Source organism: Vespula pensylvanica, chromosome 2 (assembly GCF_014466175.1).
Source record: "Vespula pensylvanica isolate Volc-1 chromosome 2, ASM1446617v1, whole genome shotgun sequence".
NCBI classification, from domain to species: Eukaryota; Metazoa; Arthropoda; class Insecta; order Hymenoptera; family Vespidae; genus Vespula; species Vespula pensylvanica.
Window position 1 is genome coordinate 5,008,818 of NC_057686.1, and position 24,041 is coordinate 5,032,858.

At 41.8% G+C, this 24,041-nt stretch overlaps 2 protein-coding genes across 8 annotated transcripts in view; one reads left to right on the forward strand and one right to left on the reverse strand.

Annotated features, from left to right (window-relative positions):
- Positions 1-23,498, forward strand: part of LOC122637989 — a 74,569-nt gene extending 51,071 nt beyond the window's left edge. Inside the window, exons 3-4 of the mRNA XM_043830581.1 lie at positions 12,298-13,025; positions 20,254-23,498. Coding sequence (XP_043686516.1) covers positions 12,861-13,025; positions 20,254-21,627 — 1,539 coding nt within the window. The 5' untranslated portion in view covers positions 12,298-12,860 and the 3' untranslated portion in view covers positions 21,628-23,498. The remainder of the gene's footprint in view (positions 1-12,297; positions 13,026-20,253) is intronic.
- LOC122637981 (E3 ubiquitin-protein ligase MYCBP2) overlaps positions 1-24,041 on the reverse strand; it is a 164,771-nt gene that overhangs the window by 131,346 nt on the left and 9,384 nt on the right. The window lies entirely within an intron of this gene.

Sequence of the window (24,041 nt, forward strand, 5' to 3'; positions counted from 1 at the left end):
AAAAAAAGGAAAAAATACGCCACTCACGACGTAACACACGAAAGAGAATTTTTCTACGAAAAATGTGCCACACGCACCTATCAAGAGGATCGACGTTCGTGGAGTGCCGTGTGCGCATTAATATCGTGAATAAATATTTATACGTACACTCACGACTCTAGTACTACGTCAGGCGCAATACATTTAACTTGCGTTTCTTTCGTCCCTATCTAGTCGACGATTCTAAAGTCTAGACAGAAAAAGAGAGAGAGAGAGAGAGAGAGAGAGAGAGAGAGAGAGAGAGAGAGAGAGAGAGAAGGGCTTATTTGTAAAAAGACTTCCAAATGTCTCTTGTTTATTTCGTACGTTTATCTGACAAATATATGCGAGGTCGATAGAAGGTACATATATACACACAGTATATACGTACAGGTACGAAAGAGGAGGAATCGACCATTGTATTATTGGAAAATTTCACATGTAGCGATTACATTTCCATTGAGTTATTGCGATACAATCGATAACGATTCTCCGGCTCGAATGTCAAAAGTTCACGCTCCGTATTTAGGTTACGATAATATAAGTCGTTACCTCAAGAAATCGTTCGTTATCGAATTATCGAAACTCCACTGAGACTGTTAGGTTCATAACCTTATAATTTTCATACTCCCTATTATTCGAAGAACGATCTCTCGACAATTTCCCTTCTACCCCTCGCGAAATTTGCTGCAATCATATTTCGCTATAGTTAACGTATCGTCGGATTTCGAAGGGAAATCGATTCTCCGTGTTCCAAAGTTCGAACTTAATACGACGTTTCGTTTCTACGAACGAAAGAACGAGCAGTTGTCGAGATATCTCGTTTGATTTACATTATGCGCCGTTATAGGTCCACTTAAAAGGCACGTATGTATATAACGGAGCAAGGAAAGAGAGAGCGAGTGTCGAGCGTAACGTTTCGAGTAAAAAATCTTATCCGTTTTGTAAACACGTTTGGTTCTTGACTTTAATAATGCATGCTTTTACATATCTGTTTTCTGTTATCGTCATGAACGTGGCACGTTGAAAATCAAATTTCGTCGTTAAAAGAAAATATTAACTTTCATAGAGAAGGAAAAATTATGAGAACGTAGCTCCTTTCAAAAACTCGAGAAAAAGAGAGAGAAAGAGAGAGAGAGAGAGAGAGAGAGAGAGAAGGAGGAATACGAAAAGAAGAAAAAGGAAGGGAATAGAAGTAGGAGCCCAAAATTTATTGCTAATATTTTTCCCTTAAAAATGCACTGTGGTACGTGTGTACGTGCAAGACGAACGTACAGAATCCAAGAAGCTTTCGTGCGCGGATGCACCGACATTTTTTTCCTTTCTTAAAGCAACTCGGTAGTCGAGGACCCTTGGAAGATACGAAGAGAAACACGAAGGTGAAATTTACGCCGATGCACGTGACACACGCGAAGAAAGTTATTCCGATAAAATTCAACTTCCTTTACGTCGAGATCTTCGCGCGTTTTTACAGGGCAAAGAAAGCCTCCTACGTTCGCCATTTACTCTTTCTTCCACATCTCTTCTCCTTCGTCCATGATCATTTTATTTATTTATTCAAACAATGGAGAATTTAATTTTGAGCTTCTCCAGTCTAACGAGAAAAATCGACGACTACAAAATGTCATCGTAATTAAACCTATCGAAATTCAATATAGAACATTAATAAATTAGATGAAAGATTGTACCAAGAGTTTCTCGAACGAAATGAGAAGATCGAAATTCTTAAATATAAAGGATGTAAGCGTTGTCAGCGTCCTTAAACGGAAATAGGTATCCATGATCTTGCAGTGTAATCCCATGGAAGGAGAAGACTCGGAGGAAGAGACGATGAGTTTCACGGGGGTCTCGTGCTCGACGTTATTGGATGCAGCGACCTCGGTTCGTCGACGAGAGCGACCGTGTCGAATGTTCATGGAAAGTAGTCGTGACGCTACTGGCGCCTGTCCTTCCTCTTTCCATTCGTTCGTTCGTTCGTTCGTTCGTTCGTTCGTTCATTCTTTCTTGCTTTCTTTCTTTCTCGCCACCGTCCTTGTCTTTTTACCACCGTCAATGAGAAAGAGAGAGAGAGAGAGAGGGAGGATAGAGCACAACGAGCAAGAGAATTTTTAACAAAACCATCGAAAAATCACTCGCTTCGTTCGTACCCTCCGGAAAGAACGAAGACAGGAGAAAGAGAGAAAAATATAGAAGAAAAAAAGCAGCGAAACAAAAGACGAAGAAATTCCGGAAAATGGAATTCATTCTCTTTGTCTTTCTCTCTCTCTCTCTCTCTCTCTCTCTCTCTCTCTCTCTCTCTCTCTCTCTCTATTTCTCACCCCCAACCCTTTGCTGCCCTTTCCCTCTGTCTGACGTTTTTTAATTAACTCGATCGTTCGAATCTGAGTGAAAATACGCGGACGAGAGGGCACTCGAAAGTTTTTCCAAATTGAACGCGGTACCTGCATTGCGCGGCGTACGTACATATAACCTCCAAACGAGATTCCACGTGCTTGTCGGCCGACCCATTTAAAAACAACGCCGAGCAAAAGAGGAAGCGAAAAAGAAAAAAAAGAAAAAAGAAAACGAAAGAGGGGCAAGGGTGAGTTTGGGTACGGATCGATCGAAGAAGCGTATCTTTTTGGAGGTCTCGACTCGTACTTCGGAGTAGCCCACTCTAAAAGTGAGTCCCTCGTTCGTTAGCCGCGTCTTCGGACGAGGAAATTTGAATTACTGCCAACTCTACAAAGGGTAAAGAAAAAGGGAGAGGTAGAGAGAGAGAAAGAGAGAGAGACAGAGAACTCTCGAATGCCTTTTTCCGAGACTCTTTCAGGTTGACGCGACCGAGGAGAAACACTTGTTGATCCGTACTATGGGATTGTGACCTTAAGTAGAATACGTGGATTTGGATTAATTTGAACAAGTTTCCCAAAAAAAAAAAAAAAAAAAAAAAAAAAAAAAACGCGGCGATGAATAATAATTTTTCCATTTCTGTGTCTAAAATTAAAAGTTGAGTTTCTCCTTTCTTCGGTCGTTAAGATTTATTTATTTGTTTTTTTTTTTTCTTTCTCTTTTTTTCTCTTTTTTAACGTTTCACAGACAAACGAGCTGCACGACACAGCAACGAATCGATCATCACAACTTTTTATCTCGAGTGAATGAGTATATTATGCCAGAGGGTTCGATCTCAAGATCTCTCGACTAACTGTAAGTTAAAGGTGAAAAGTCGAGTACGCGATCATTCGCGTGAGATTTCTTTCGGGATTTTAACGCGACGTAACGTTATGCGACGCGACACGCTGCACCAAATGGAAAACTATGTATGTATATACGTAAGGACGGATAAAAAAAGAAATGTAAGGTGCACAGACTCGCGCGAACGCGAAAGAAAGAGAGAGAAGGAGAGAGAGAGAGAGAGAGAGAGAGAGAGAGAGAGAGATAGAAAACTTTTATTCCACCAGACGAGAAACGCGAGAAATGTCGTATTAACGAGAAAGTTTAAGAGGTCGAGGCGTCCTAACGCGTATAAAAGAAGAAAAAACACATAAAAAAAGGATGGAGCTTTCGTCGTGCCGGAAATAAAGTTCACAAATACAAATGTAACGAAAGTAGGTTACGTTGTAGTTATTTAAAGGTTCGCCGTGCGAAACTAAAATAATTATTAAGATAAAAGAAATACCAAAAAGAGAAAACAAAAAAGGAAAAAAATTCCGTACTATGGAATTCCGAAGGAGTCAACTTTATTGAGATAGCCGAAGCACTAAGATAAGTTCTCAAACTTGAAATGATAGTTCTTAAAATGCTTGTTAAGAACGTGCTTTAAATTCGGATTAATCGTGACCGAATGTACATCGATAACGAATGAAGTAGTATAATAAAAATACAGAAGAAAAGAATAACTCGAGATTACATTAGAAACGTTAAGAGAGAATATTGCCGAGGGACGGCGTACTCGTTATTTTCTATTCTTATCGAAATAATTATTGGTCAAGAGACGAACGTGCATTTCTAAGAAAATACTCGAGATTATCTCGGCGCGTGATATAAATTGTCACACGTACATAGATCTCATAGTGTAAATACGATTATCCGAGAGACATGATACGCGAATAACCTAAATCCTCTGACGAGGAAAATGAAAGAGGTGAAAAAAGAAAGAAAGAAAGAAAAAGAAAAAAAAAAAAGAAAGGGACGCGTTTCCGCTCAGAGTATATAATTATAAAGATTCATCACGATTTTTAGAGCAGATAATATACCGAAAAAAAAAAAAAAGAAAAACGGAAAAAAAAATAAAACTATTAAGTCGTCTCTCTTTTTCTTTTTCTCGAGATGAGAGATGTTCGATTAAATTCGTACAAGGAGTAAAAAAAATTCCAAAATTGATTAATACTCACCTCTATTATCTTATGAAGTAATAACGACAAGCTTTTAAGCCCGACGCAATACGGACGATGCGTCTCTTGGCCGTAAAAATAAAAAGAAAAAGAAAAAAAAAAAAAAGAAAAAAAGATTGAAAATATGTATTTAAAAAGAAAAAAAGAGGGGGAAAGAAAAAGAAAGAACGGGTAGCACGTTGCAATGACGTTTAACGGTAAAAGATTCTGCGAGCCCTTGAACGAACTACCGTCCCGTAACTTAACGCAGCAAGCTAAAGCTTTTTATCAAACCTCTCGACATAATTAATCACCGGTTAATTAACACGAGAGAGTCAAAAAGCAGTTAGTCGCGTGTAACGTGTTACACTCGTAACGTCAACCTGTGGGTCGCTAGTTTAACCGAAGTTACATAAAACTATTTTCCAAGAGCGGACGATTTTTTTTCTATAGCGAACATTTCGATATATATATATATTTTTTTTTTTTTGTATTCCGCGCTTACAAATAAGAGAGACGTGACGAAATCACGAATACACGGAAGACGTTATCTCTTCAACGTTTCAAAATAAATGTTTGCGAAAGATGGAACGAAAGATTTCTACGTACATATAGAGAAAGATACGCGAAGTGCGTTATAGATCGAGCAAAAATAAATTCATCGTCTTTAATCTCGCAGTGAATGATAATGGCAGACAAGGAAAGAGATGGAGATAGGGGAAAATAGAAAAGTGGAAAAAGAAAGAAAACAGAAAGGAAAAAAGAAAGAAAACAGAAAAGAAAAAAGAAAGAAAGAGAAGAAGAGAAGAGAGGATGATGCTCGTGGAATAGAAGAAGATAGACGGAAAAGGGACGAGGGAGAGAAGTTGGTATAGGAGATGGTGGGGGAACTCCAGTGAGGAGGAAAGGAGCGGTGGGTGTGGTGGGGGAACTCGTGCCGCGCGATAACCGTCGACCGAGGTGCAAAGCAGCCGCGAATTCGAAAGGCGGCCAGTTGCTGTCCGCGCGTCGTCGATGACGCGTCGTGAGAGTTTATCGTCGAGGAATCTTATCGAGGTAAACGTCGTGGTTACAAACGCGACGCTTCGATCTTTTCGAATAAATAAATTAGAAAGAATAAAATGAGGAAAGAAAGGAACGACGACGACTCTTCGATCATGATGATCGCGGCACGACCATGTTCTCGTATCGAACGAGGTCATATTTAAAATATATCAGTGTCGGTAGTGAGAGTGTGATGTTAAAGAAAAGAAACGAAAAAAAGGGGGGGAAGAATAAATAATAATAAAAAAGAAGAAGAAGAAGAGAAAAAAGAAAAGAGGGAAAAAAAAGGGAAAATAAATAAAAAAAAAAAAAAAATAATAATAATAATAATAATAATAATAATCGCGACGACAAGGAGCCACTTGTGCGTCGTTAAAACTAAAGTGTCGATGATATTATTTCCGAGGATGAAGAAGTTTAGTTCGTTCGGAGAGACGCGCGATCTCGTTGCGAGATAAAACGATTCGAGATTACGAGGAAATAGAAATCTTCTCTGGTCTAAAGATCGTTTCTAATACTTGGACGTGTCATCGTACGCAATCGTACGAATGGAATACCACGCGACCTCTTTACGCTCCGCGAAATCTCACGTACATACATACAACAAAACATACGTGACACGAAACGCGATACATTTTCTTCGCGATAGCCGTTACGCAATGATCTTTTAAAGACCGACGCGTCTCAAGCGAATTAAGAACACGGCGGAGCTTAAAGGTTCACGAGATAAGAGGAAACTAGCGCGCGAAGAGATAGTGCTAGCGATCTTTCTTTATATCTCTCTTCTTTCTATCTCTCTCTCTCTCTCTCTTTCTCTTGGGTGTGCCCTTCGCGGGATCGAGCAACGCACGAATCGATCTCTACGCGAGCAACGAGCAACGAGCCATGGAATCTCGTCCTCGACCACCGACGTCGCGTAATGAAATCCCATCCTCCACCTCTTCCTCCTCCTTCTCCTCCTACTCCTTCTCTTCTTCTCCTTCTTCTTCTTCTTCTTCTTATCCGTCTACTTTTGGTATCTCTAGCTCTATTCGCTGCAAGAATCGTTTTCGTTTTATTCGCCGTTACGCGTGCGCGAACCATTGTAACGTAACAGAGCCGACACAGAGAACCGAGTTTGATAATTGTGTAGCGGTAATGCATGATTTCCCACGTGGCACGATGCGTGTTCGGCTATCTTTCTCTTCTTATTTTACAGCGATTATAATACTCCGTTCTTAATCCTTTCATCTTTGACCTTTATCCTTTATCCTCTCTCTTTTTATTTCGTTCATTGGACAACTCTTACTAGCTACGTACAATGTATCATAAAAGAAACGAAATTCGCAGCTGTCGATCTTTCTCTTTTTATTTTTCTGGTTCTTTTTCTGTTTCTGTTTCTTGTTCTTGTTCTTCTTGTTCTTCTTGTTCTTCTTCTTCTTCTTCTTCTTCTTCTACTCCGTCGTTCTAGCAACAGCTGCAACTGCGTTAACGTCGACATGTGCCAGCTCATATCAGAACGTACGATCGTTTTCCGATGAAGCACGATGTGCCACGATATATACAGTCAATGGCTTTCGTCGCCAGAACGAACGGACTTTATCGAGAAACGTTTGTCAGATCGTGGCTTGAAACGACACGTCGCGTGTTAATAAACACACGCGTCAAAGATGCGTCAACCTACTCGTTTACTTCTGACTGACGCATGAAAACCGACTCAGAATCGATCCGATCATCGGAAATATCTCTCGTAACGTCAAACGTAACGTCAGTTACTTTTTTGTTCTTTTTTGGAAAGTGCAACGACCGTGAACTTGAATATTGGAATACACCATTGACTGAATTTGGAAAAATACGAAATTTGAAACGAGTCCGTATCGAAATAGTACGGTGAACGTGGCTCGTATAAAAATATTGCGTTCGGTCTGAGCAAAACTTTTTATTACGATATCTTGTCGAAACTCGATCAATCGTTTGAACTCCATCGCAACGACGCGTTGTCATCGTTGATCGACGTTTTCTAGTTTCCCAAGAGTAAAAGACCAGAGCGAAACGACACGAAGTAGGTTACGGAATTGGACGTTTCCGCGACAAAGAGAACTCCGATAGCATCAGCTTCGAATTTCATCGAGCGTTAGTCGAGCTCTAATTCCCGTTACGCTGAAGTTACGTTTTACGATGGGGGTTGGGAGAGGAGGGAAAGAAAAACAAATCAAACGTTCGAACCGTCTTCTCGCTTTCAAAGAAATACGTGACTGAACATTTGAAAGGTTTTTGGTTTTTACGTTGATTTAAGAGATATAAATTGATCGATTTGAAGGGATAATCCGACGTGAGGTAACCATATATCGTTCCGACGAAACATTTATTCCAATCGCTGGATTAACCCTTGTTTCGCGGACGAAACGAGCATTCCCATCCCTTTGAGATACTCGATCTTAATAATCCCCTTAACGTAGGTGTCTCCCACCATTTTCAAGCTCCTCTCCCAACCTTCTTCTCGTACCTTTCTCTTCTCCACGATTCGCTGTTTTTATCGCTATCAGAAAACTGCGAACACTTTCTTGGATAGGAGTATATCGTTTCGGAATAATCGTGACGATAACCCGTTACGAGATAAGACAAGGGGAAATAAGAAAGGAAGGGATAAAGACGAATACGATTCGCTGCTAGTTTGCAAAGGAGAACAATAAAAAGAGAAAAAGAGAGAGAGAGAGAGAGAGAGAGAGATAAAAGAAAAGAAGATAACTAGAAGTCGCGATCTTGCTGCACGAAAGAACGTTCTTTTTAAAATTGCAGCCATCCACGTGGAATAAAATACGTATATATCGAAGATAGAAGAAGGGGTAGATGTGTAGTGTACAGAGGGATGGAAACAGTCGTCTACTTCGAAATGAAACGGCCGGTTCTCTAGCGCTTCTGTCGCAAAATCGTAGTAGTGTCGTCGTTTTGAAGAAGAGTCACGTAATCGGAAACGATTTACTTCCGTGTCTCTCAGTCTCGCATCATTCGTGTACGTGCAGAAGCGTAGATGCAATGGGGAAGGGGTAGTGCAACATGTATCGAGAAACAAAGGGGTCTGGTACACTGGGAAGCAGAGAGGTGCGCGAGGTCCGAATATATGAATATCCATTAACGAGCCACGAAATATTTAATCGTCCGCGAAACGAGAGATTGAATTATTTTACTGCGCAACTTTAAAAAAATGTGCTCGTCTAAATTCTTTCCTACCATTTTATTCTCTTTCGAATAATACCATCGCGTATTTTATCACATTTTCTCTCTTTCTTTTCTTTTCTTTTTTCTTTTTTTTTCATTCTCAAAATTTATATCGTAGATTTGTGCTCGGAGCGAGTTTATAAGCGAAGCTGCTATATGGAATCGTGTACCTCAGCGATCACCCATTAATCGTTTTCTCGTTCGAGCTAACTCTGGGACCCACTTTTATCATCATGGAGCCCAACCGCGTTCGGATCGTTAGGACCCCCCTTGAGCAACCCAACTCGGAAACCAAGAGAAAGTCCAATTCTCTAGGTCACGTTAAAACTCTATGAAAAATCATCGCGATCTGTTTGTCAGTAGTATTAAAATTTCAAAGTCCGACTACGGTACGTGCGTAATAGTTGAACCTTTCGAGAAGGCTAACGTATTCTACTTGAAGACGAGGACGGATCGTAAGAACGACGGTTGTTCGACGGTCATTACGAGTGTTTCTTTGAGTAAAAGAAAAATCTCTTTGTCGAGAAAGAAAGAAAAAGATAGAAACGATCGCCAGGTTAGTCGTCGTAAAGTTGTTCCATTCGAAAGAAACGGCTTCTTTCGGGGATAAAGAATGTGTTTGTGTATGGGAGTTAAGTGCACCATTTTGTATCGGCGAAGCAATTACGAATAACAAAGACGAGGGAATAACGAAAGGTGCTTCTTTAAAGTTTCTTTTAAAGCTGCTGCCCGCTTAATTACATCATCGTCAAGCTGACTCGATTCGTCGTAATTCATTTAAAGTGGCTGCAGTCGCTATCATTTTCGGGAGAGAACGCGTGAATGAATGAGAAAATAAAAACCGAGTGAGAGGAAGGGGGCGGGGTTGGTAGTGGGGAATAGAGAGAAGCATTCGTTCCACTCGAGACTCCTCGAATTCATCGTGGTTGTCGAAAAAAAGAAAAAGAAAAAGGAAAGGAAAAGGTAAAGAGAAAAAAAGAAAGAAAAAAAAAAAACAAAACGGACGAGATTTCTCGTATGGAAAATTGCAGAATATTCGTTAACGAGCAGCTGGAGTCAGTGTTCGTTCTTTTGTTGACGCCGACAATGACGATGACGACTAGGACGACGTCGACAATGACATGGATGGTTCGTGCTCGTTGAGTCATCGCGTATTTCCGTGTAATCTTTCGTTGAAAACTCGCGGGATCGTAGAGAAATGCGAATAAAGCCGGCGGCGGCGGCGGCAACGACGACGTCGACGGTGTGGTGGTGGCGGTGATGGTGGTGATGGTTATGGTGGTGGTGGTGATGATGATGGTGGTGGCGGCGGCGGCGGCATGTCTGTACCGTTCGTTTGGTCGGTCGTCGCACGCCTACGCGACATACCAACAAACTCGACTCGTACGAGTTGTTATTCTTAGTAGCGAGGAACCGTCATAATACATGCTGATAATTGCGAGCGGCATAATGAGAGCGAGCATTAATGTCCTTCAATTCTTTGGTATCGCAAGCACGCTCAGCTCGTTAGATTAATCAGAATACGAGAGAGACTCGACGGTTTTCTGCCCTTTTTCTTTCTTTCTCTTTTTGGACATATATAGACTAAACGAGTGGGAGAATGAAAGAGAGAGAGAGAGAGAGAGAGAGAGAGAATAGAGAGAAGTCGAGCGAGAGAAAAAGAGAGAAAAGAACTGGAAGAAATTAAGAGGCTGTCTAGGAGAGAATATAGGAAGAAAGTAAAGAAAGAAAGAGGATTGAGGGCTCGAACTAAAAGGAAAATTCTTTTGGAGTCCGCGCACCTCCACCACGCTTTGAATCGAAGCGCCTTTCATTCTCATTCCCGCTTCTCCTTTCACAAGCACCGATGCGATGCTCTTCTTCCGTATTACCACCTTCTTCTTGCCTATCCGAAAAAAAAGAAGAAGAAAAAAAAAAAGAACGAAGACTCATTTTTCATATGAAAACAAGGATAATATCGGCTTCGGTTATACATCTTTCTTAAACTTCGTCTGGAAATTGATCGAGATCGAGGAAAAATTATTTATAAGAATGGACACGTTGTCGGATATGCGAAGTTCGTAAAAAAAAGAAAAAGAAAAAATAAAATAGAAAAAGCAAGTCGACGACACGTGCGTGCTCGCGCAATACACGTTGCATTCTCTCTCTCTCTCTCTCTCTCTCTCTCTCTCTCTCTCTCTCTCTCTCTTTCTCTATCTCTTTTCCGTTCACTGTCTACCCTTTTAACGAAGAAAAATGGAAGAAGTCTTGGACACGCGACGTCTCGGTAACAAGGCGTGTTTTACGAGGCGCGATTAGGACACCGTATTTTTACGTACTCGTGGCTCGGGCATTCGATGGACATATACATAGGTTGTGTACGTTCGATCGACCGATAACGACAAAGAGAACGTTCGAATACTGTTTATATTATTCGCGTACAAAGCAAGATCTCGAGGAGTATAATCGCATTGATTGGTTCTCCGCGAGAAATAAATTTCATTCTGCTCACGAATGAAACTCGAGAGAACCCGTTTCGTTCCGTACGCGCTTAAAGCACGCGTCAGCTTGTAACGCCGAGTAAAGAAAAGAAAAGAAAAGAAAGGAGAAGAAAAGAAAAGAAAAAAAAGTACAAGGGCGAATATTTGCAAAACATTACGTCGATACGTACGCTGAAACGCAGACGCGAGGGAAAATAGAACGCAAGGAAAATTGCTCCAGCTCGCGTATATTTTACTCTTTTCCCTTTGTGATGCTAATTCTACTTAGCGAATCCTAGAATCGTGAACTCCCGTGGTAAATATTAAACGGGATTAGCAAAAATTAGATAAGCGAGAAGTGCATCGTATCGCGGTAGTATGTGCATGCTGCTAAAGGATTCGTGGATGGTAGGATGATGAAATTAAAAAAAAGAAAAAAAGACAAAGAAAAAGAGATGGGTCCCTTCTTCTCTCTTTCTCTCTTTCGAGGCTTCTCTCTAGACGCAATCTAGACTCAACGTACGTACATACATACGTACATACATACATCGCGTATATACGAGCTCGTCAATATTATCAAATTTTCGTACGACTCCTCCGGATCTCGTTGAAATTGCAAGGCTCGTCGTTCGTCCGACCGACATTTAACGCGGAATCGAGTAACCTACTTCTGACAAACGCAGGAACCGCGTCACGTAGCGAACGAGAAATCTCTGATAACGGAGCAACGTATTTTGGCGCTTGAAATTGGTCACAATATCGTACTCGCTTGCACCTTCCTGAAAGCTTTGTCTCACGCGAGATTAAAAGCTTTGTCGTTGTTTGTCGGGAGAATTTTACGAGAAATTTCCACGTGTCATTGATTCCACGTGATACTCTCTACCGTTTATCGCGAGAGAACGTCTATCAATATACGATGTTATCTTCCTTTCGGCGTATACACATACGTACGTACGTACGTACGTACCAATAATGCTAGTTCGAATCCCAAGAGAATGAACTTTCATCTTCGATAACATTATGCCAACGTAGATATACACACTTAACTATTACGCAACGCGATAACGATTCGCTTAATTCGAAAGCTTCTGCATCTCACGTATTATTGTTATTGAAAATAAATCTGAAACATATTCTCGTGAATGATCACAAAGAGTCGTCGAATTTCCTCCTTCTCTCGCACGATTAATTACGACGAAAACTTTATCGCTTTTATATCTTTCCAGAGAAGAGATATCGTCAGACTGGCCGAGCCCGAAAGAGAACGCCTGACGCAAGAGTCTCGCGATGATATCTTACGTTACCGTAAGTTTTCCTCGTTCTAATTGGATCTTGACGATCGACCGAAGAGGAATCGAAGTGGGAACTCCTTAACTTAATCGGTCCATGGATCTCTCTTTGAAAAATCGGAAAACGAGCGATGCTAAGAGCAGTGGAAAAATCGGAAAGAATGAGATTTTCCAAGAAATATGACCGACAGAATAACGTAGTATTGCTCGTGGCGGCTCTTTGACGTACGCCACGAAACGCTAAGGACTGATAAAGATTCGAAAAGAAGAATAAAAAGATAGAGAAAAATTTGATCTTCGAGATAGGAGAAACTCTTTTCGTAGCGTTATTCGGTTCTTTATGGATCCGTCTCGGTTCGGACACACGATGTAAAGAAAGCAGCTGGAACAGCGAAGGAAGAGAAGGGCGCGAGAGAGAGAGAGAGAGAGAGAGAGAGAGAGAGAGAGAGAGAGAGAGAGAGAGAGAGAAAGGAAGGAAGGAAGGAAGGGAGGGGCACAAAATGGGAGCAGCGAAATTCGTGCTCGGTAGTGCGATTCTCGGACTCTTTTGGAGCTGTTTGCTGATGAAAGGTGTCCTGACGAATTCGACGAACAGGTGCGACTATTCGCCCTGCTCCTGCGATCACTACGGCAGGTTGACCTGCGACTGCAAAGAGGAAGGAGAGGTAAGGTATTTCTCTCGGCTCGAGAGAAAATAAATTCTTATCATTGATTTATCCCAGAAACAATCCGTTAAACCTTTTGAAAATTTCTTTATATATCGAAATGGGGATTGACGAAAAAAGATCATAGGTCCGATCAAAGAGAATAAAAAAGGACCGTAGGAAATGAAATTTTTTCGACAGTCCATTTCTCGAAAATGAATATCTCGTATCGTTCTTATTTAAATCGATTTGTCTCAAGGATTTCATTTCCTCGTATCCTCTCGTTTAGTTTCTTTGCATCTGTCACCACCTTCCCTTCGATTCTTTCGAACCATTTCTTTTTCTACTTATCTCTCCTTCTCCCCTCTCCTTCAACCCACAGGAGAATCCATTCAAGAAACCGCGATCCTATCTCGTGAAAAATCTCGAATACGACGCAAACTCCGGTTGGTCTCAGAGTGCTTTGTTCCTCGTGAACGTTATCCCAACCCCGAATTATCGAATCTAGATAAGGGTATAAATAGGATCCCTAAGAAACGAAAACATCCTTTCTTCTCTGATACTCCACCCACACTTTTACACCTTCCCCTTCATAACTCAGACAAAATTTCTCGCGTATATTCAAAGAAAATTCAACGAGAAATCACGTTTCGCCATTTCTCCAAGAATTTTTAATGATTAAATATTAGACAACGTAATACATAATGTTCATTTTCGAAAGCGGACTGCTTTTAAAAGATTCAACGTTATAAAATCAGAAAGCGAGAACTTGTAACTGAGGAAAATGTGAGTAAATTGCAGGGTGTTCCCTTTCTCTTTCTCTTTCTCTCGCAGGGCCCGACGTTACCCTATACGCTATAAATTAGAACGTGTTTACGCAAATCGCGGAGCCGACACGAGTGGCAGGTAGGTAAGGTGTGTGCCGAGGGCGTTTTCGTTCCCTTCACCCTTCTGCCCCTCTTTCCTTTTCCCTTCCTAGCCACGTTCTCTTCAGCTCGGCATAGCCACGTTAGAATATTTATCGCGCCGGACGAGTACGTAGCTGTCCCAACGGAGGAAAAATGCTGCGTACAGAGAAAAATAGCAGTATTTGTTGAAGGATCGCGGTCACGCGCTCGTACGCCAGCTTTTCCTGCTGAGTCTCGGCAGAGCTTCATCGTGGCACCCCAAATACCCTCGCGAATAGCTATTATTATAAGGAGTTGGTCGGGTGAGCTCGGGAAAAAAAAACATGAGGGAAAGTGTCGTGATATTTTACTTATAATCACGATAAGAGATAAAGGTAAAAGGTGTAAAGTATACAGGCGAGATCGATTAATGGAACCACGGACTAGGAAACTATAGTATTCCCTATTAACGCCCTAAGGAAGAAAAGACACAGCGCATTAGGTTATTATCATTATCGAGGCAACATAATCTCCATTCTTCAAAAACGTAAGCTATCGCGCTTCTCCGTCGTGTATCCTACTATCATCGCTATTGTTCCCAACAAAACGTTCTTTGTCTTCTCCGCAAAGCGGAACACGTACGTACGCATGTATGGTGTATGTATGTATGCAAGTACAACGTACAGAGAAGCGTATAATGCAAGCGAAGAACACGTAGGATACACGTGCGGTGTGCTTTGGAAACGCCGTAAACCCGATCCGTAAAAGCCGTGCCCGTGACGAAATGACCGCGAGTGAGGGCAAAGTTTTATACCGTGGAAACCAATCGGATTGGACAAAAGCAGACGCCCCTTTTTGTTTTACCTTTTTCTGTTCTTTTTTCTTTTTTCTTTTTTTCTACTTTCTTAAAACATTGCACCGTCACGTTAATCCACGGTCTCGTTGCATCGCATCGCCGAGTTCATGCGAGGAAACGAAAGATATAATTATTAACGGCATCTAAATGTATCGAGCGAAAGAAACGGATCAATGACTCTTCTCGGTTCAGAAAGGATCACCTAGGAAGTTTGATTGCGTAACAGAATACAATTTGTAAACTCGTCTTGTGGCGTTTTTATTTTTCGAACAAAAGAGAAATTTGGTCTCAAACGAAGTAGTTCGCGTCGTAAAAGGATGCCCCAATTCGTCGGTCAACGAACGAAGCGTACCATCTAGAAGTTTGAAACGTTTCCATTTCATGAATTACCTACTAACGCTTCGCTTTACGAGAGATGTTTGACTATGACTAGATGCAAGTATAATGGATGCAGGAAAGTACGATGATACGCGCGAATTTATTCGCCTTTGTACTTACTGGTACTTACTAACGTACGTAATATATACCGATCCGTACCGTATATGAAACGAAAAGGATGTGAATAATTTTGACGGACACGTTTGAAAATCGTTTTGGAGAAATTTTTGCGGAATTAAACTCCGTTCGTTTCGATAAAATTATTCGTTCAAAGGAAAATAAGGAAATAGAATATATGTAATGTATGCGGTACGTAAACCGCGGAAAATATCGTGGATTCCGCATAATTTATCAGAACCGTATTGCACTCATTGCTAATTTGTCGCCCCACCGGTTTTCGAACGCATCGAATCCACCTTTCTCCTATTTCTTCACGCATTAACCCTCTAATTACTCGACTCGTTGATCATTCGACTTTGAGTTTTATAGAACAGAGAAGAATTGCAAAAAGAAAAAAGATAAAGAAGAGAGAGAAACGATTTTAAACGATGTATAAAAGTGGCAATAAATTTTCAAGTTTTCAGACTGCTTTCGCGTTCCGCAACGACGAGTTAACGCTTGGAAAACGGGTGAGGTTAATAAAAGAGGCTTTTGTAATCGACCTCGACCGATATTCCCAGTGTTTCCGGATTCCGATAAACTACCGGATGTTGCCAGCGTTCGTCCGTGTGCCTGGTAATCCTTTAAAGTTATCGAATTTCCGTGCTTTAACCAGCAACACCACTCGTATGTATTATCTCTTTTTCGTGAACGAGTTAGGTATAGTGTCAACCCATGCGCCGTATCCTCTTGCGCAGTTCTAAGATGCCCTTTGAATAATTGACAAGGAAGTGAATAATTGAATGTGCCTTTTAGCGAATGCGGTCTTAAATTTACTCGTCTACCCATCACAAGGGTCACCAGAAATAAAACCACGGAATTTAGGTGGAAGAGAGAGAAAGAGAATGAATAAGAGAAAAATGTAATAGCATCGTGTGAAGAACGATGATAACGTTCGAGAAATGTTATTGAGTCTAGATGACCGATAACCAACGACATCGATAACGAACAATCGACAACGAGGACTCGGTGATCTTTGATTAATAACTTCGTACGCGAGATTAATTATTGCCTCTATCGGTTCGTGTTTGAAACCGCGTATGGAAAATGGGTTGATGGAAGAGAAAGATAGAGAAGGGAAAGAGAGAAGGGAGAAAGGGAGCCGAAGCCGATGAACGTGGCGAGGAGACCGCGATAATGGTCGACGATGGGCAGGACTCTCACGAGCGAATCTGCCCCTACGGGGAAATTGTTTCGTATAAATCCTTTATAGATCGTAAAAGAGCTTTTCGTTCCATTCTCATATCTCTCTTTCTCTTTCTCTTCCTCTGTCCATCTATCTTTCTCTTCATCATCTCGTCCGATAGGAACATTATTCCGCACGAGCGTTCGCCCCCCAACGAACGGAGATTTTCGCCGTTTCCGATTCGATCGTTACAACTGAAATGCATTTTCATTTTGTTACTCGACGTGAAAGCTTTCGTCGTCGTCGTCATTTTCGTCGTCGTTTTCGTCCTTGTCGTCGTCGTCGTCGTCGTCGTCGTCGTCGTCGTCGTCGAAGAAAAACTCTTTGATTCGGTATGCATACAAAACGAGAGACAAGCTTAGGAAAAAAGAATGAAGGAATAAGAGAAAATACAATCGACAATCAAGAGAAGAGTGGTCGCGGGGACGTGTTTTCTCTACTATTACATTATGCCGGACGATCGACGTCGTTCATTCGTCGAACATCGCATATCGAGAAGAAACGTTTGGGGATGATAGAAACGAACGTACTCATCCATCGTGGGAACGTTCCTGGAGAAGGAAAAGAAGAAGAAGAAGAAGAAGAAGAAGAAGAAGAAGAAAGGACGATGAGAGGATAGAGAAGAACGCGACGCGAGAAGCTTTGGGAACGATGCTACCAAGCGTCGAACTACCTTTCAAAGGAACTCTGCTGGTGTTCCCGATGGGAATCGCTCCGAGTAATCGAGAAGCACACCTTCGACGCGATACTCTCCTCTTTTACTCCTTTTTCATCGTTTCTCTTACTCTTTCTCTCTCATTCTCTCATTCTCTCTTTCCTCGTTTATTCTTCTCTCTCTTTCTCTCTCTCTCTCTCTCTTCTTCACTTTACTCCGTACGACAAGCGAAAATGTCTGGAGAATACGCGAAACTCACTCGATAAAATTACACGCCACTGCGAGGAGGTAGAGGAACGAGAAGAATAAAGACGAGACGTTAAAAAAGAATATCTTACTTCTCTTGTTTCCGGTCTCTCTCTCTCTCTCTCTCTCTCTCTCTCTCTCTCATTCTCTTTCTCTTTTTATCTCCAACGCTCATGTATTTATCGGTGTCCTCGTTCTCTTGTTTTCTCTCTCTCTTTCTCTCTTTCTCTCTCTCTCTCCTTTTTCTTTCTCTCTTAAGCGCACTCTTTCTGGTTGGCTCTCTCGTGGGAGAGCAAAACTGTTGGGAAATAAAATTCAGATTCCCGGTGCGGCCCTTGAAATTTACGACAATGACCCTGGCCTGTCTGCATCCCCCTATCCCCGTCCGTACTTACGAATTTGTGCTTCGAGACACCCGGTACAGACCTAACGATACGATACTCTTCCACTAACGCTACTTAATGGATCTTTCACCTTTAACGTACGCGTACATCTCTTCTACGTTTCAACGAAAATTTCAAAAGCTGTACGACGATAAATACATCTCCCACGTTCGTTGTTTCTTTCTCAGGAGAGAAAGAAAGGGGAAATATTAGGGATGGCTGATGGGGTGGCGTGGCGTGGCGCGACGCGACGCGACGCGACGCGACACAGCTGGGGGAGAGGAAAGAAGATTCACGGACGTGAATTAATTAATGAAATCCACGAGCACAAATTTTTTTGAAAGGAAAATCCATAACGGTTAGAACTTGTGCTCGCTCGGATATTGTACGACGAGAACTAGCCAAGAACAATGCGGAAAGAACAAAGGTCGAAACGAGCCAGGAAGGGACACACGAGCATCCACGAGAGAAAAAGAGAGATTGCACCGGATCAAGATGGTAATGCGTAGAAACTACGGTGCTTGCAAACAAGAAAGGGAAGGAAAGAAGAAAAAAAAAGAAAAAGGAAAAGAGAGAGAGAGAGAGAGAGAAAAAAAAAAGAACGAGAGAAGCACAAAGGTTTCGTTTTCATCGAGACGTACTGCATAGAGCTGCGTCTTTTATTCCGCACTCCGTACGTTCTCTCTTTCTATCTCTATTTCTCTCTCTCTCTCTCTCTCTCTCTCTCTCTTTTTCCTCCCATTGAAAACACTCCGGTTCTCTTCGTTCTCCGTCGTAGTAACCCACGACCGTTCTCCGTTTCGTCTACTACTACGAGCATTCTTCCTCGTTTTAACGTATCTGTCCTCTTTATCCATTTCGTTCTCATTTCCCTCTCGCGACTGGTCACTTTCCGTTTTTTCCTCTTTCCTAAATTTCCAAATCTCCTCGATATCGTTCTTACACGAGAGGATAGGAAGAAGGATCGTATTTTAATATCAAAAATCACGTAAGAAGGAAAAGGATTATGAAGAATGTAGGATGAGAAATTTGAACGTCTTTCTTTCGAGAAAAAGAAAAAAGAGATAAATGAAAGAGAGAGAGAGAGAGAGAGAGAGAGAGAAAGAGAGGACAGGAAATACGGTCAGTCCTCGTTTTGCTAGTACATATTTCAAGTGTTACACTGGATACCCGAGACTTTCTCATCGCGTCTTCTCGACTAAAGACAGAAACGATAAAGAATAAAGAGAAAAGAAAAATTAAAGAAAAAAAAAATAAAAAATGGTCCCGCAAGTCGAGTATAATAATTCGTTAGACGGCTCCTAATCCGATTTCTTGTAATAAACGTGTGTCGTAGGTTCGTGTTACAAAGAGCAACAACGATAGAAGGGGATAGAAGCCTTCTCTAGAAACGATCGATTATCGAGTCCTGTTGGTGCGATAACATTTACCGGGAATCACGAACGTGCGTTTACGTACGTTAGCACGCACGTGAACGATATATCGGAAACGGCGTGTATAACGCGTGTGTATGTATATATACGTGTACATATATATATTCGCAGAGAGCGAAAGAGAGACAACGCCAGCTGACTACCCACGCGCATAATCCGATATCGAGATATCGGCTCCTTTGTCGAGGGATTAATCGTGCTAAAAGAATGCAAGGAATGTTCCTTCTTGGCCGATTGTTTGACAAACATAGCATTCGAAGTGGCAGTAGAGTAAAACCGAGTCTTTACGAGAGTCAGCCTCGAGAGACTTTACTCTAGGAACTCTTGATGAAATGTGATCTCTTCGATACTGTATACCCCATAAAGGGAAAAGAAAGAATAGGAAAAAGAAAAAGAAAAGAAGAACAATCGAGTTCGCGTCTACCTGTTCTCTGAAACACCTGACTTTCCGTGTGTTACGATTGATCGAATGAATCTGTTATTCGTTCGAGTGTTAACTCGACTCGTCGTCGCACTCGACTTCAAATGAAATATTTAAATTGTTCTACTTGGACACGATTCGATCAGTTTTAACATCCATGATTGTTAAACAGAAAGTAAAATTCCAATTGCACGCAATCCCATTGAAAATGTATTATTATTGATATGACAGAAAACGCTGCGTCGCGGAAATATCAGCTAGGAGAAAAGTTAATTTCGTACTCGATTATATGATAACGACATTAGTCGCGTAAATTGGCGCGGTATACGTTGATAGGGAAGGAGCGCACACGTCGCTAACAATTAGGGTAGTTAGTCTTCTAATTACGGCTATTCGACCCTTATTAAGAGGCCTCGGATCCGACGTATCGGATTGTGCCAAATCGAGTGTAAACTCCCCTTTTTATTCTTTTTTCGTTAAAAGAAACAAAGAACGAAATAGATAGATAAATAGAAAGAGAGAGAGAGAGAGAGAAAGGAAGAGAGAGAAAGAAAATTTGCGGATACAATTGAATCTCCCTCGAAAGTTAAATTCCCCATAATTTTTCTTGAAAACATTTCACGACACAAATTATTTCTGTTTCAGGAATTGATCCTGAGCACGGAAAGCGACAGGAAGTTGAGTCCGCACACGAGCCGGATAGTCGTGAGCAATTGCTCGTCCGTGATCGTAGCAAACTCGAGTTTGACATCGATGGCTGGTCTACGATCAGTGGATCTGGTGAACGTGGCAAATCTCAGCCTAGTCCGGCATAGCTTCAAACTTTCGCCTCGCAGCGCGCGCACAAGGATATCCGTGAGGAACTGCAGCATCGACGTGCTTCCTAGTTTCGTGTTTGGTGGCGACGTGGAAGCGATAAGCTTCGAGAACGTGAGGATAGGTCAGTTGAGCGCATTCGCCTTCGCGAATCTCTTTCACACGGATACCCTCAGGCTGGAGAATTGTCAGATCGAGAGTACGGAGGCGCAATCCTTCAAGAAGTTCGACGTGGGATACTTGCACGTGATCGGTGGTAGTTTCGGAGAGCAAGTGCCGAGCCGTACGATGAACGACATAGAGGTACACCACAAGTTCATGCTCGACGGTGTCAAAATGGGTATGGTTAGGAGCGAGGCATTCATAGTTCGGAGTCCACGTACCGTTGCGATTCAAAACTGTCTGATCGACGGTCTCGAGAGCGAAGCCTTTGATGTGACGGCTCGAGGAGCCGTAATAATAAAGAATAATACCTTCGGTGGTCTAGCCGTGGGTGCGTTTCTCGGTATACGAGCGGATCCAGAAACGAGGCCACCACCGGCTTCCTCCTCTTCCGCGAATTTACACGACCTCATATTTAAGAACAACAGCATGTCTACGTTCGAGGAAGGTTCACTGATGTTCGATCGTTCGAGCTTTCGCCCGGAACTCGACGATCTCTTGGTAAAACAGCCCTGCGACTGCCAGATGTTACCCTTGTGGAGGAATAACGTTCTAAATTACACAAACGTATATTCGAGATTCTACATGAGGCAAAACGCAGTGATGCCGCCGATTTTATCATCCCAAGACTCGATCGAAACACCAGAAACATTTCTCTTCTGCGTGGACGGCCACGCGGAAGACGCGACTACAGCGAGCTTTACCGATTACGAAGCACGACATTGCTCTCTCGGTGGATCGATGCTCGTACTTATACTCGTCATAGTCGGCATTCTCGCTACCCTTCTCATCCTCGCCTGTCTGATCGTTTGGTGTTGCAAAAGACGACGTCGGAACGATAGAAAACGATGGATGAGCGTACCGACGAATGCACCGGACGTCGTCTCGAAGAAGAATGGCGTAATCGGTAGAGAAACAGCCACGTCGGGTACTCCGGTAGACAGCAGGATAACTATGGTCGTGCCTGATGGCAGACTTTACAGAGAAACCGAGTTTCACGTAATCGTCGAAAAGGCCGAACCCTTGACCACGGAATTGTAACGAGAAGCTTCGTACGACTCGACGCGTTCCACGAACGATCGGATTCACCATTTCGAGGATCATCAAAGTAAAATGGAACCGTTGGGCTCGTCTTCCGCCGCCGCCAACACCACCGCCACTTCCTGTCGTTTTCGAGTGTACAAGCTTTGATACGACGTATCGTAGAAGAAATAAAGAGGGAAATAACAACGATAAAGAAGAGACGAACCTTGAGCGTGTGTGTTTGTGCGCGTATTTCTTCTTTCTCATCTAAACGATCTAAGGGAATAAAAAAAGGAAGAAGAACACGGAACGTTTTCGATAAACGCTATCGTACCTCCTTGCGGGTTCCTCAAAACTTTTTTCACGTTTACGTACGTGTATTATATGCGATAAGGAAAAAAAAAAGATATCTATATGTATAAGTCGATAATGAGATAAGCGTTCTGCGATGAAGAAAAAAAAAACAAACTATAATGTCCTTGAAGTAATCCTACGTCTTGGAATAACGATCAATGTCAAAACTCTCTATTCACTCTTGAATTCATTTAGTCGAGCATTCTCTATTAGTACAAGACAGTTCGTAAGCTTCCATTAACATATCACGAAGCACGAGTACCGATTATCCGAGCGTGTCCTTCTCATTCCTTCGACCTCCTCCATCTTATTGTTTTCTTTCTTACTTTCTTTCTTTCTTTCTTTTTTTCTTTCTTATTTACTTACTCTGAGGCGGTCACGTTCCTCTCGGCGGTAAAGAGATTTCCGATCGAGGTCACGAGGACGGTTAATCGGTCGTCGTTGCTAGTTAAGTTTATATCGTTAGGTAGCTTTCGAGAAACGGCTGGTTATCTACGTACGAAGAAGACGACGTACCACATTCAAGTTGTACGAGAAAACAGTGAGATGAGTTTCTTCATTTGAAATTCCATTCGTAGCTTTCAAAAGCATGGATTCGTTCCGATGGATGGATGGATGGATGGACTACCGCTAAAATCTTTCACGAACTTAATCTCTCGTAATTTTTAATTCGATTTTTAATTCTAAAGAAACCAGTCAGAATTATTAAATGTACGATTCACGAAGATCCACGAACCATCACATACAAACACCGCCTACACATGTATTCTCCATAGAAACAGATTAACGTAGCGAAGACTCGAAAAATAAATTCACCTAAATCGTTCCTCTTCCAAGATTCAATAACGATATAAACGCCGAAATAAAATCTCATTTTTCATTGAATAATTAATTTAGAAAACCATATTGAAATCGCTTAAATATTCTCGAGACCAAAGACTCGAGAGAGAAGACAAAGGAGATAGGGAATGTTCTATTTTCGAAGAATCGATTCGAAAAACAACACTCTGGTGAGATGCGGATTCGCACTAGAAGAAGATCCTAATAAGTTCAACGATAAAAAATGTTGATTCTTTAGGCTTGTAAAAGCTATCTGATACTTGCGCGAGAGTCCATGCATTATTAATGCGCACTCGTCCCTTTGTAACGATATTCCAGAGGTAGTTTCTCTTAGCCTCGAGCGATATCGCGCGCAGAAATTGGGCCTCGAAGCTTCCGAGATTATTGCGCGCGACGACCTTCGTCGAGTCGTTACCTTGAGCCTTGAGGAAATCTCAAGGTAGATACACTATTAACGTCAGTTGCGAGCGTGAACAGTGCTGCAACTTGGAGTACGTGCGCGCGCGTACTCGTTAGAACCTATGCGAGTATACGTCTAGCGATTATCGCTTTTTGGCGAGAATTAAGTTTTCTAATGACCGTTTAGTTGTAATTATCGTGAAACTGTGATATACCGACAGCTGACTATGTAATTTGTTTTACATCGAACGACGTATGATCGACGATGAAGAATAAAGATCACGCTAAATACCTAAGCGATAAACGAGTTGAGATTATTTTTAAACCGGACACGTTAGAGCTCGCGCATAACTATAAGAGACCTGCCTCGGTACGATAAGAATAACACGTCGGATCGATGATAACAGCTGTTAATTATCGTAGACACAATCCGGAACGAATTTTTTTCCTTTTACTTTTCTTTTTTTTTTCTTTTTGTACTCCTTTTTCTTCTTCTTTTTTTTTTTTTATGACAACGCTGTTGTACGTCATCAAGACCGAGAATTAATACGTCGACTTGAATTTATTACGTGTCAACAATTCGCGAACTTTCCATACCTTCGCATGGATATTCGCATCTAATGTTTACTCAACAAGACGAGATTGCGCGATTATGAAGCTGTCAGAGGCGCGTGTTTCTCTCGTTAGATGAGTCACTCATGTTACGGTACGCGGCCCCAACGCCAAAGGCGAGAGTAATTATTCGAAATAATTCTAAGACGACATCGTGTTCCTTGGTACTCTCGTCGTACAATAATCTACAATAACGATTAGATTACTGCGTCTGATCGCCGAAAAAT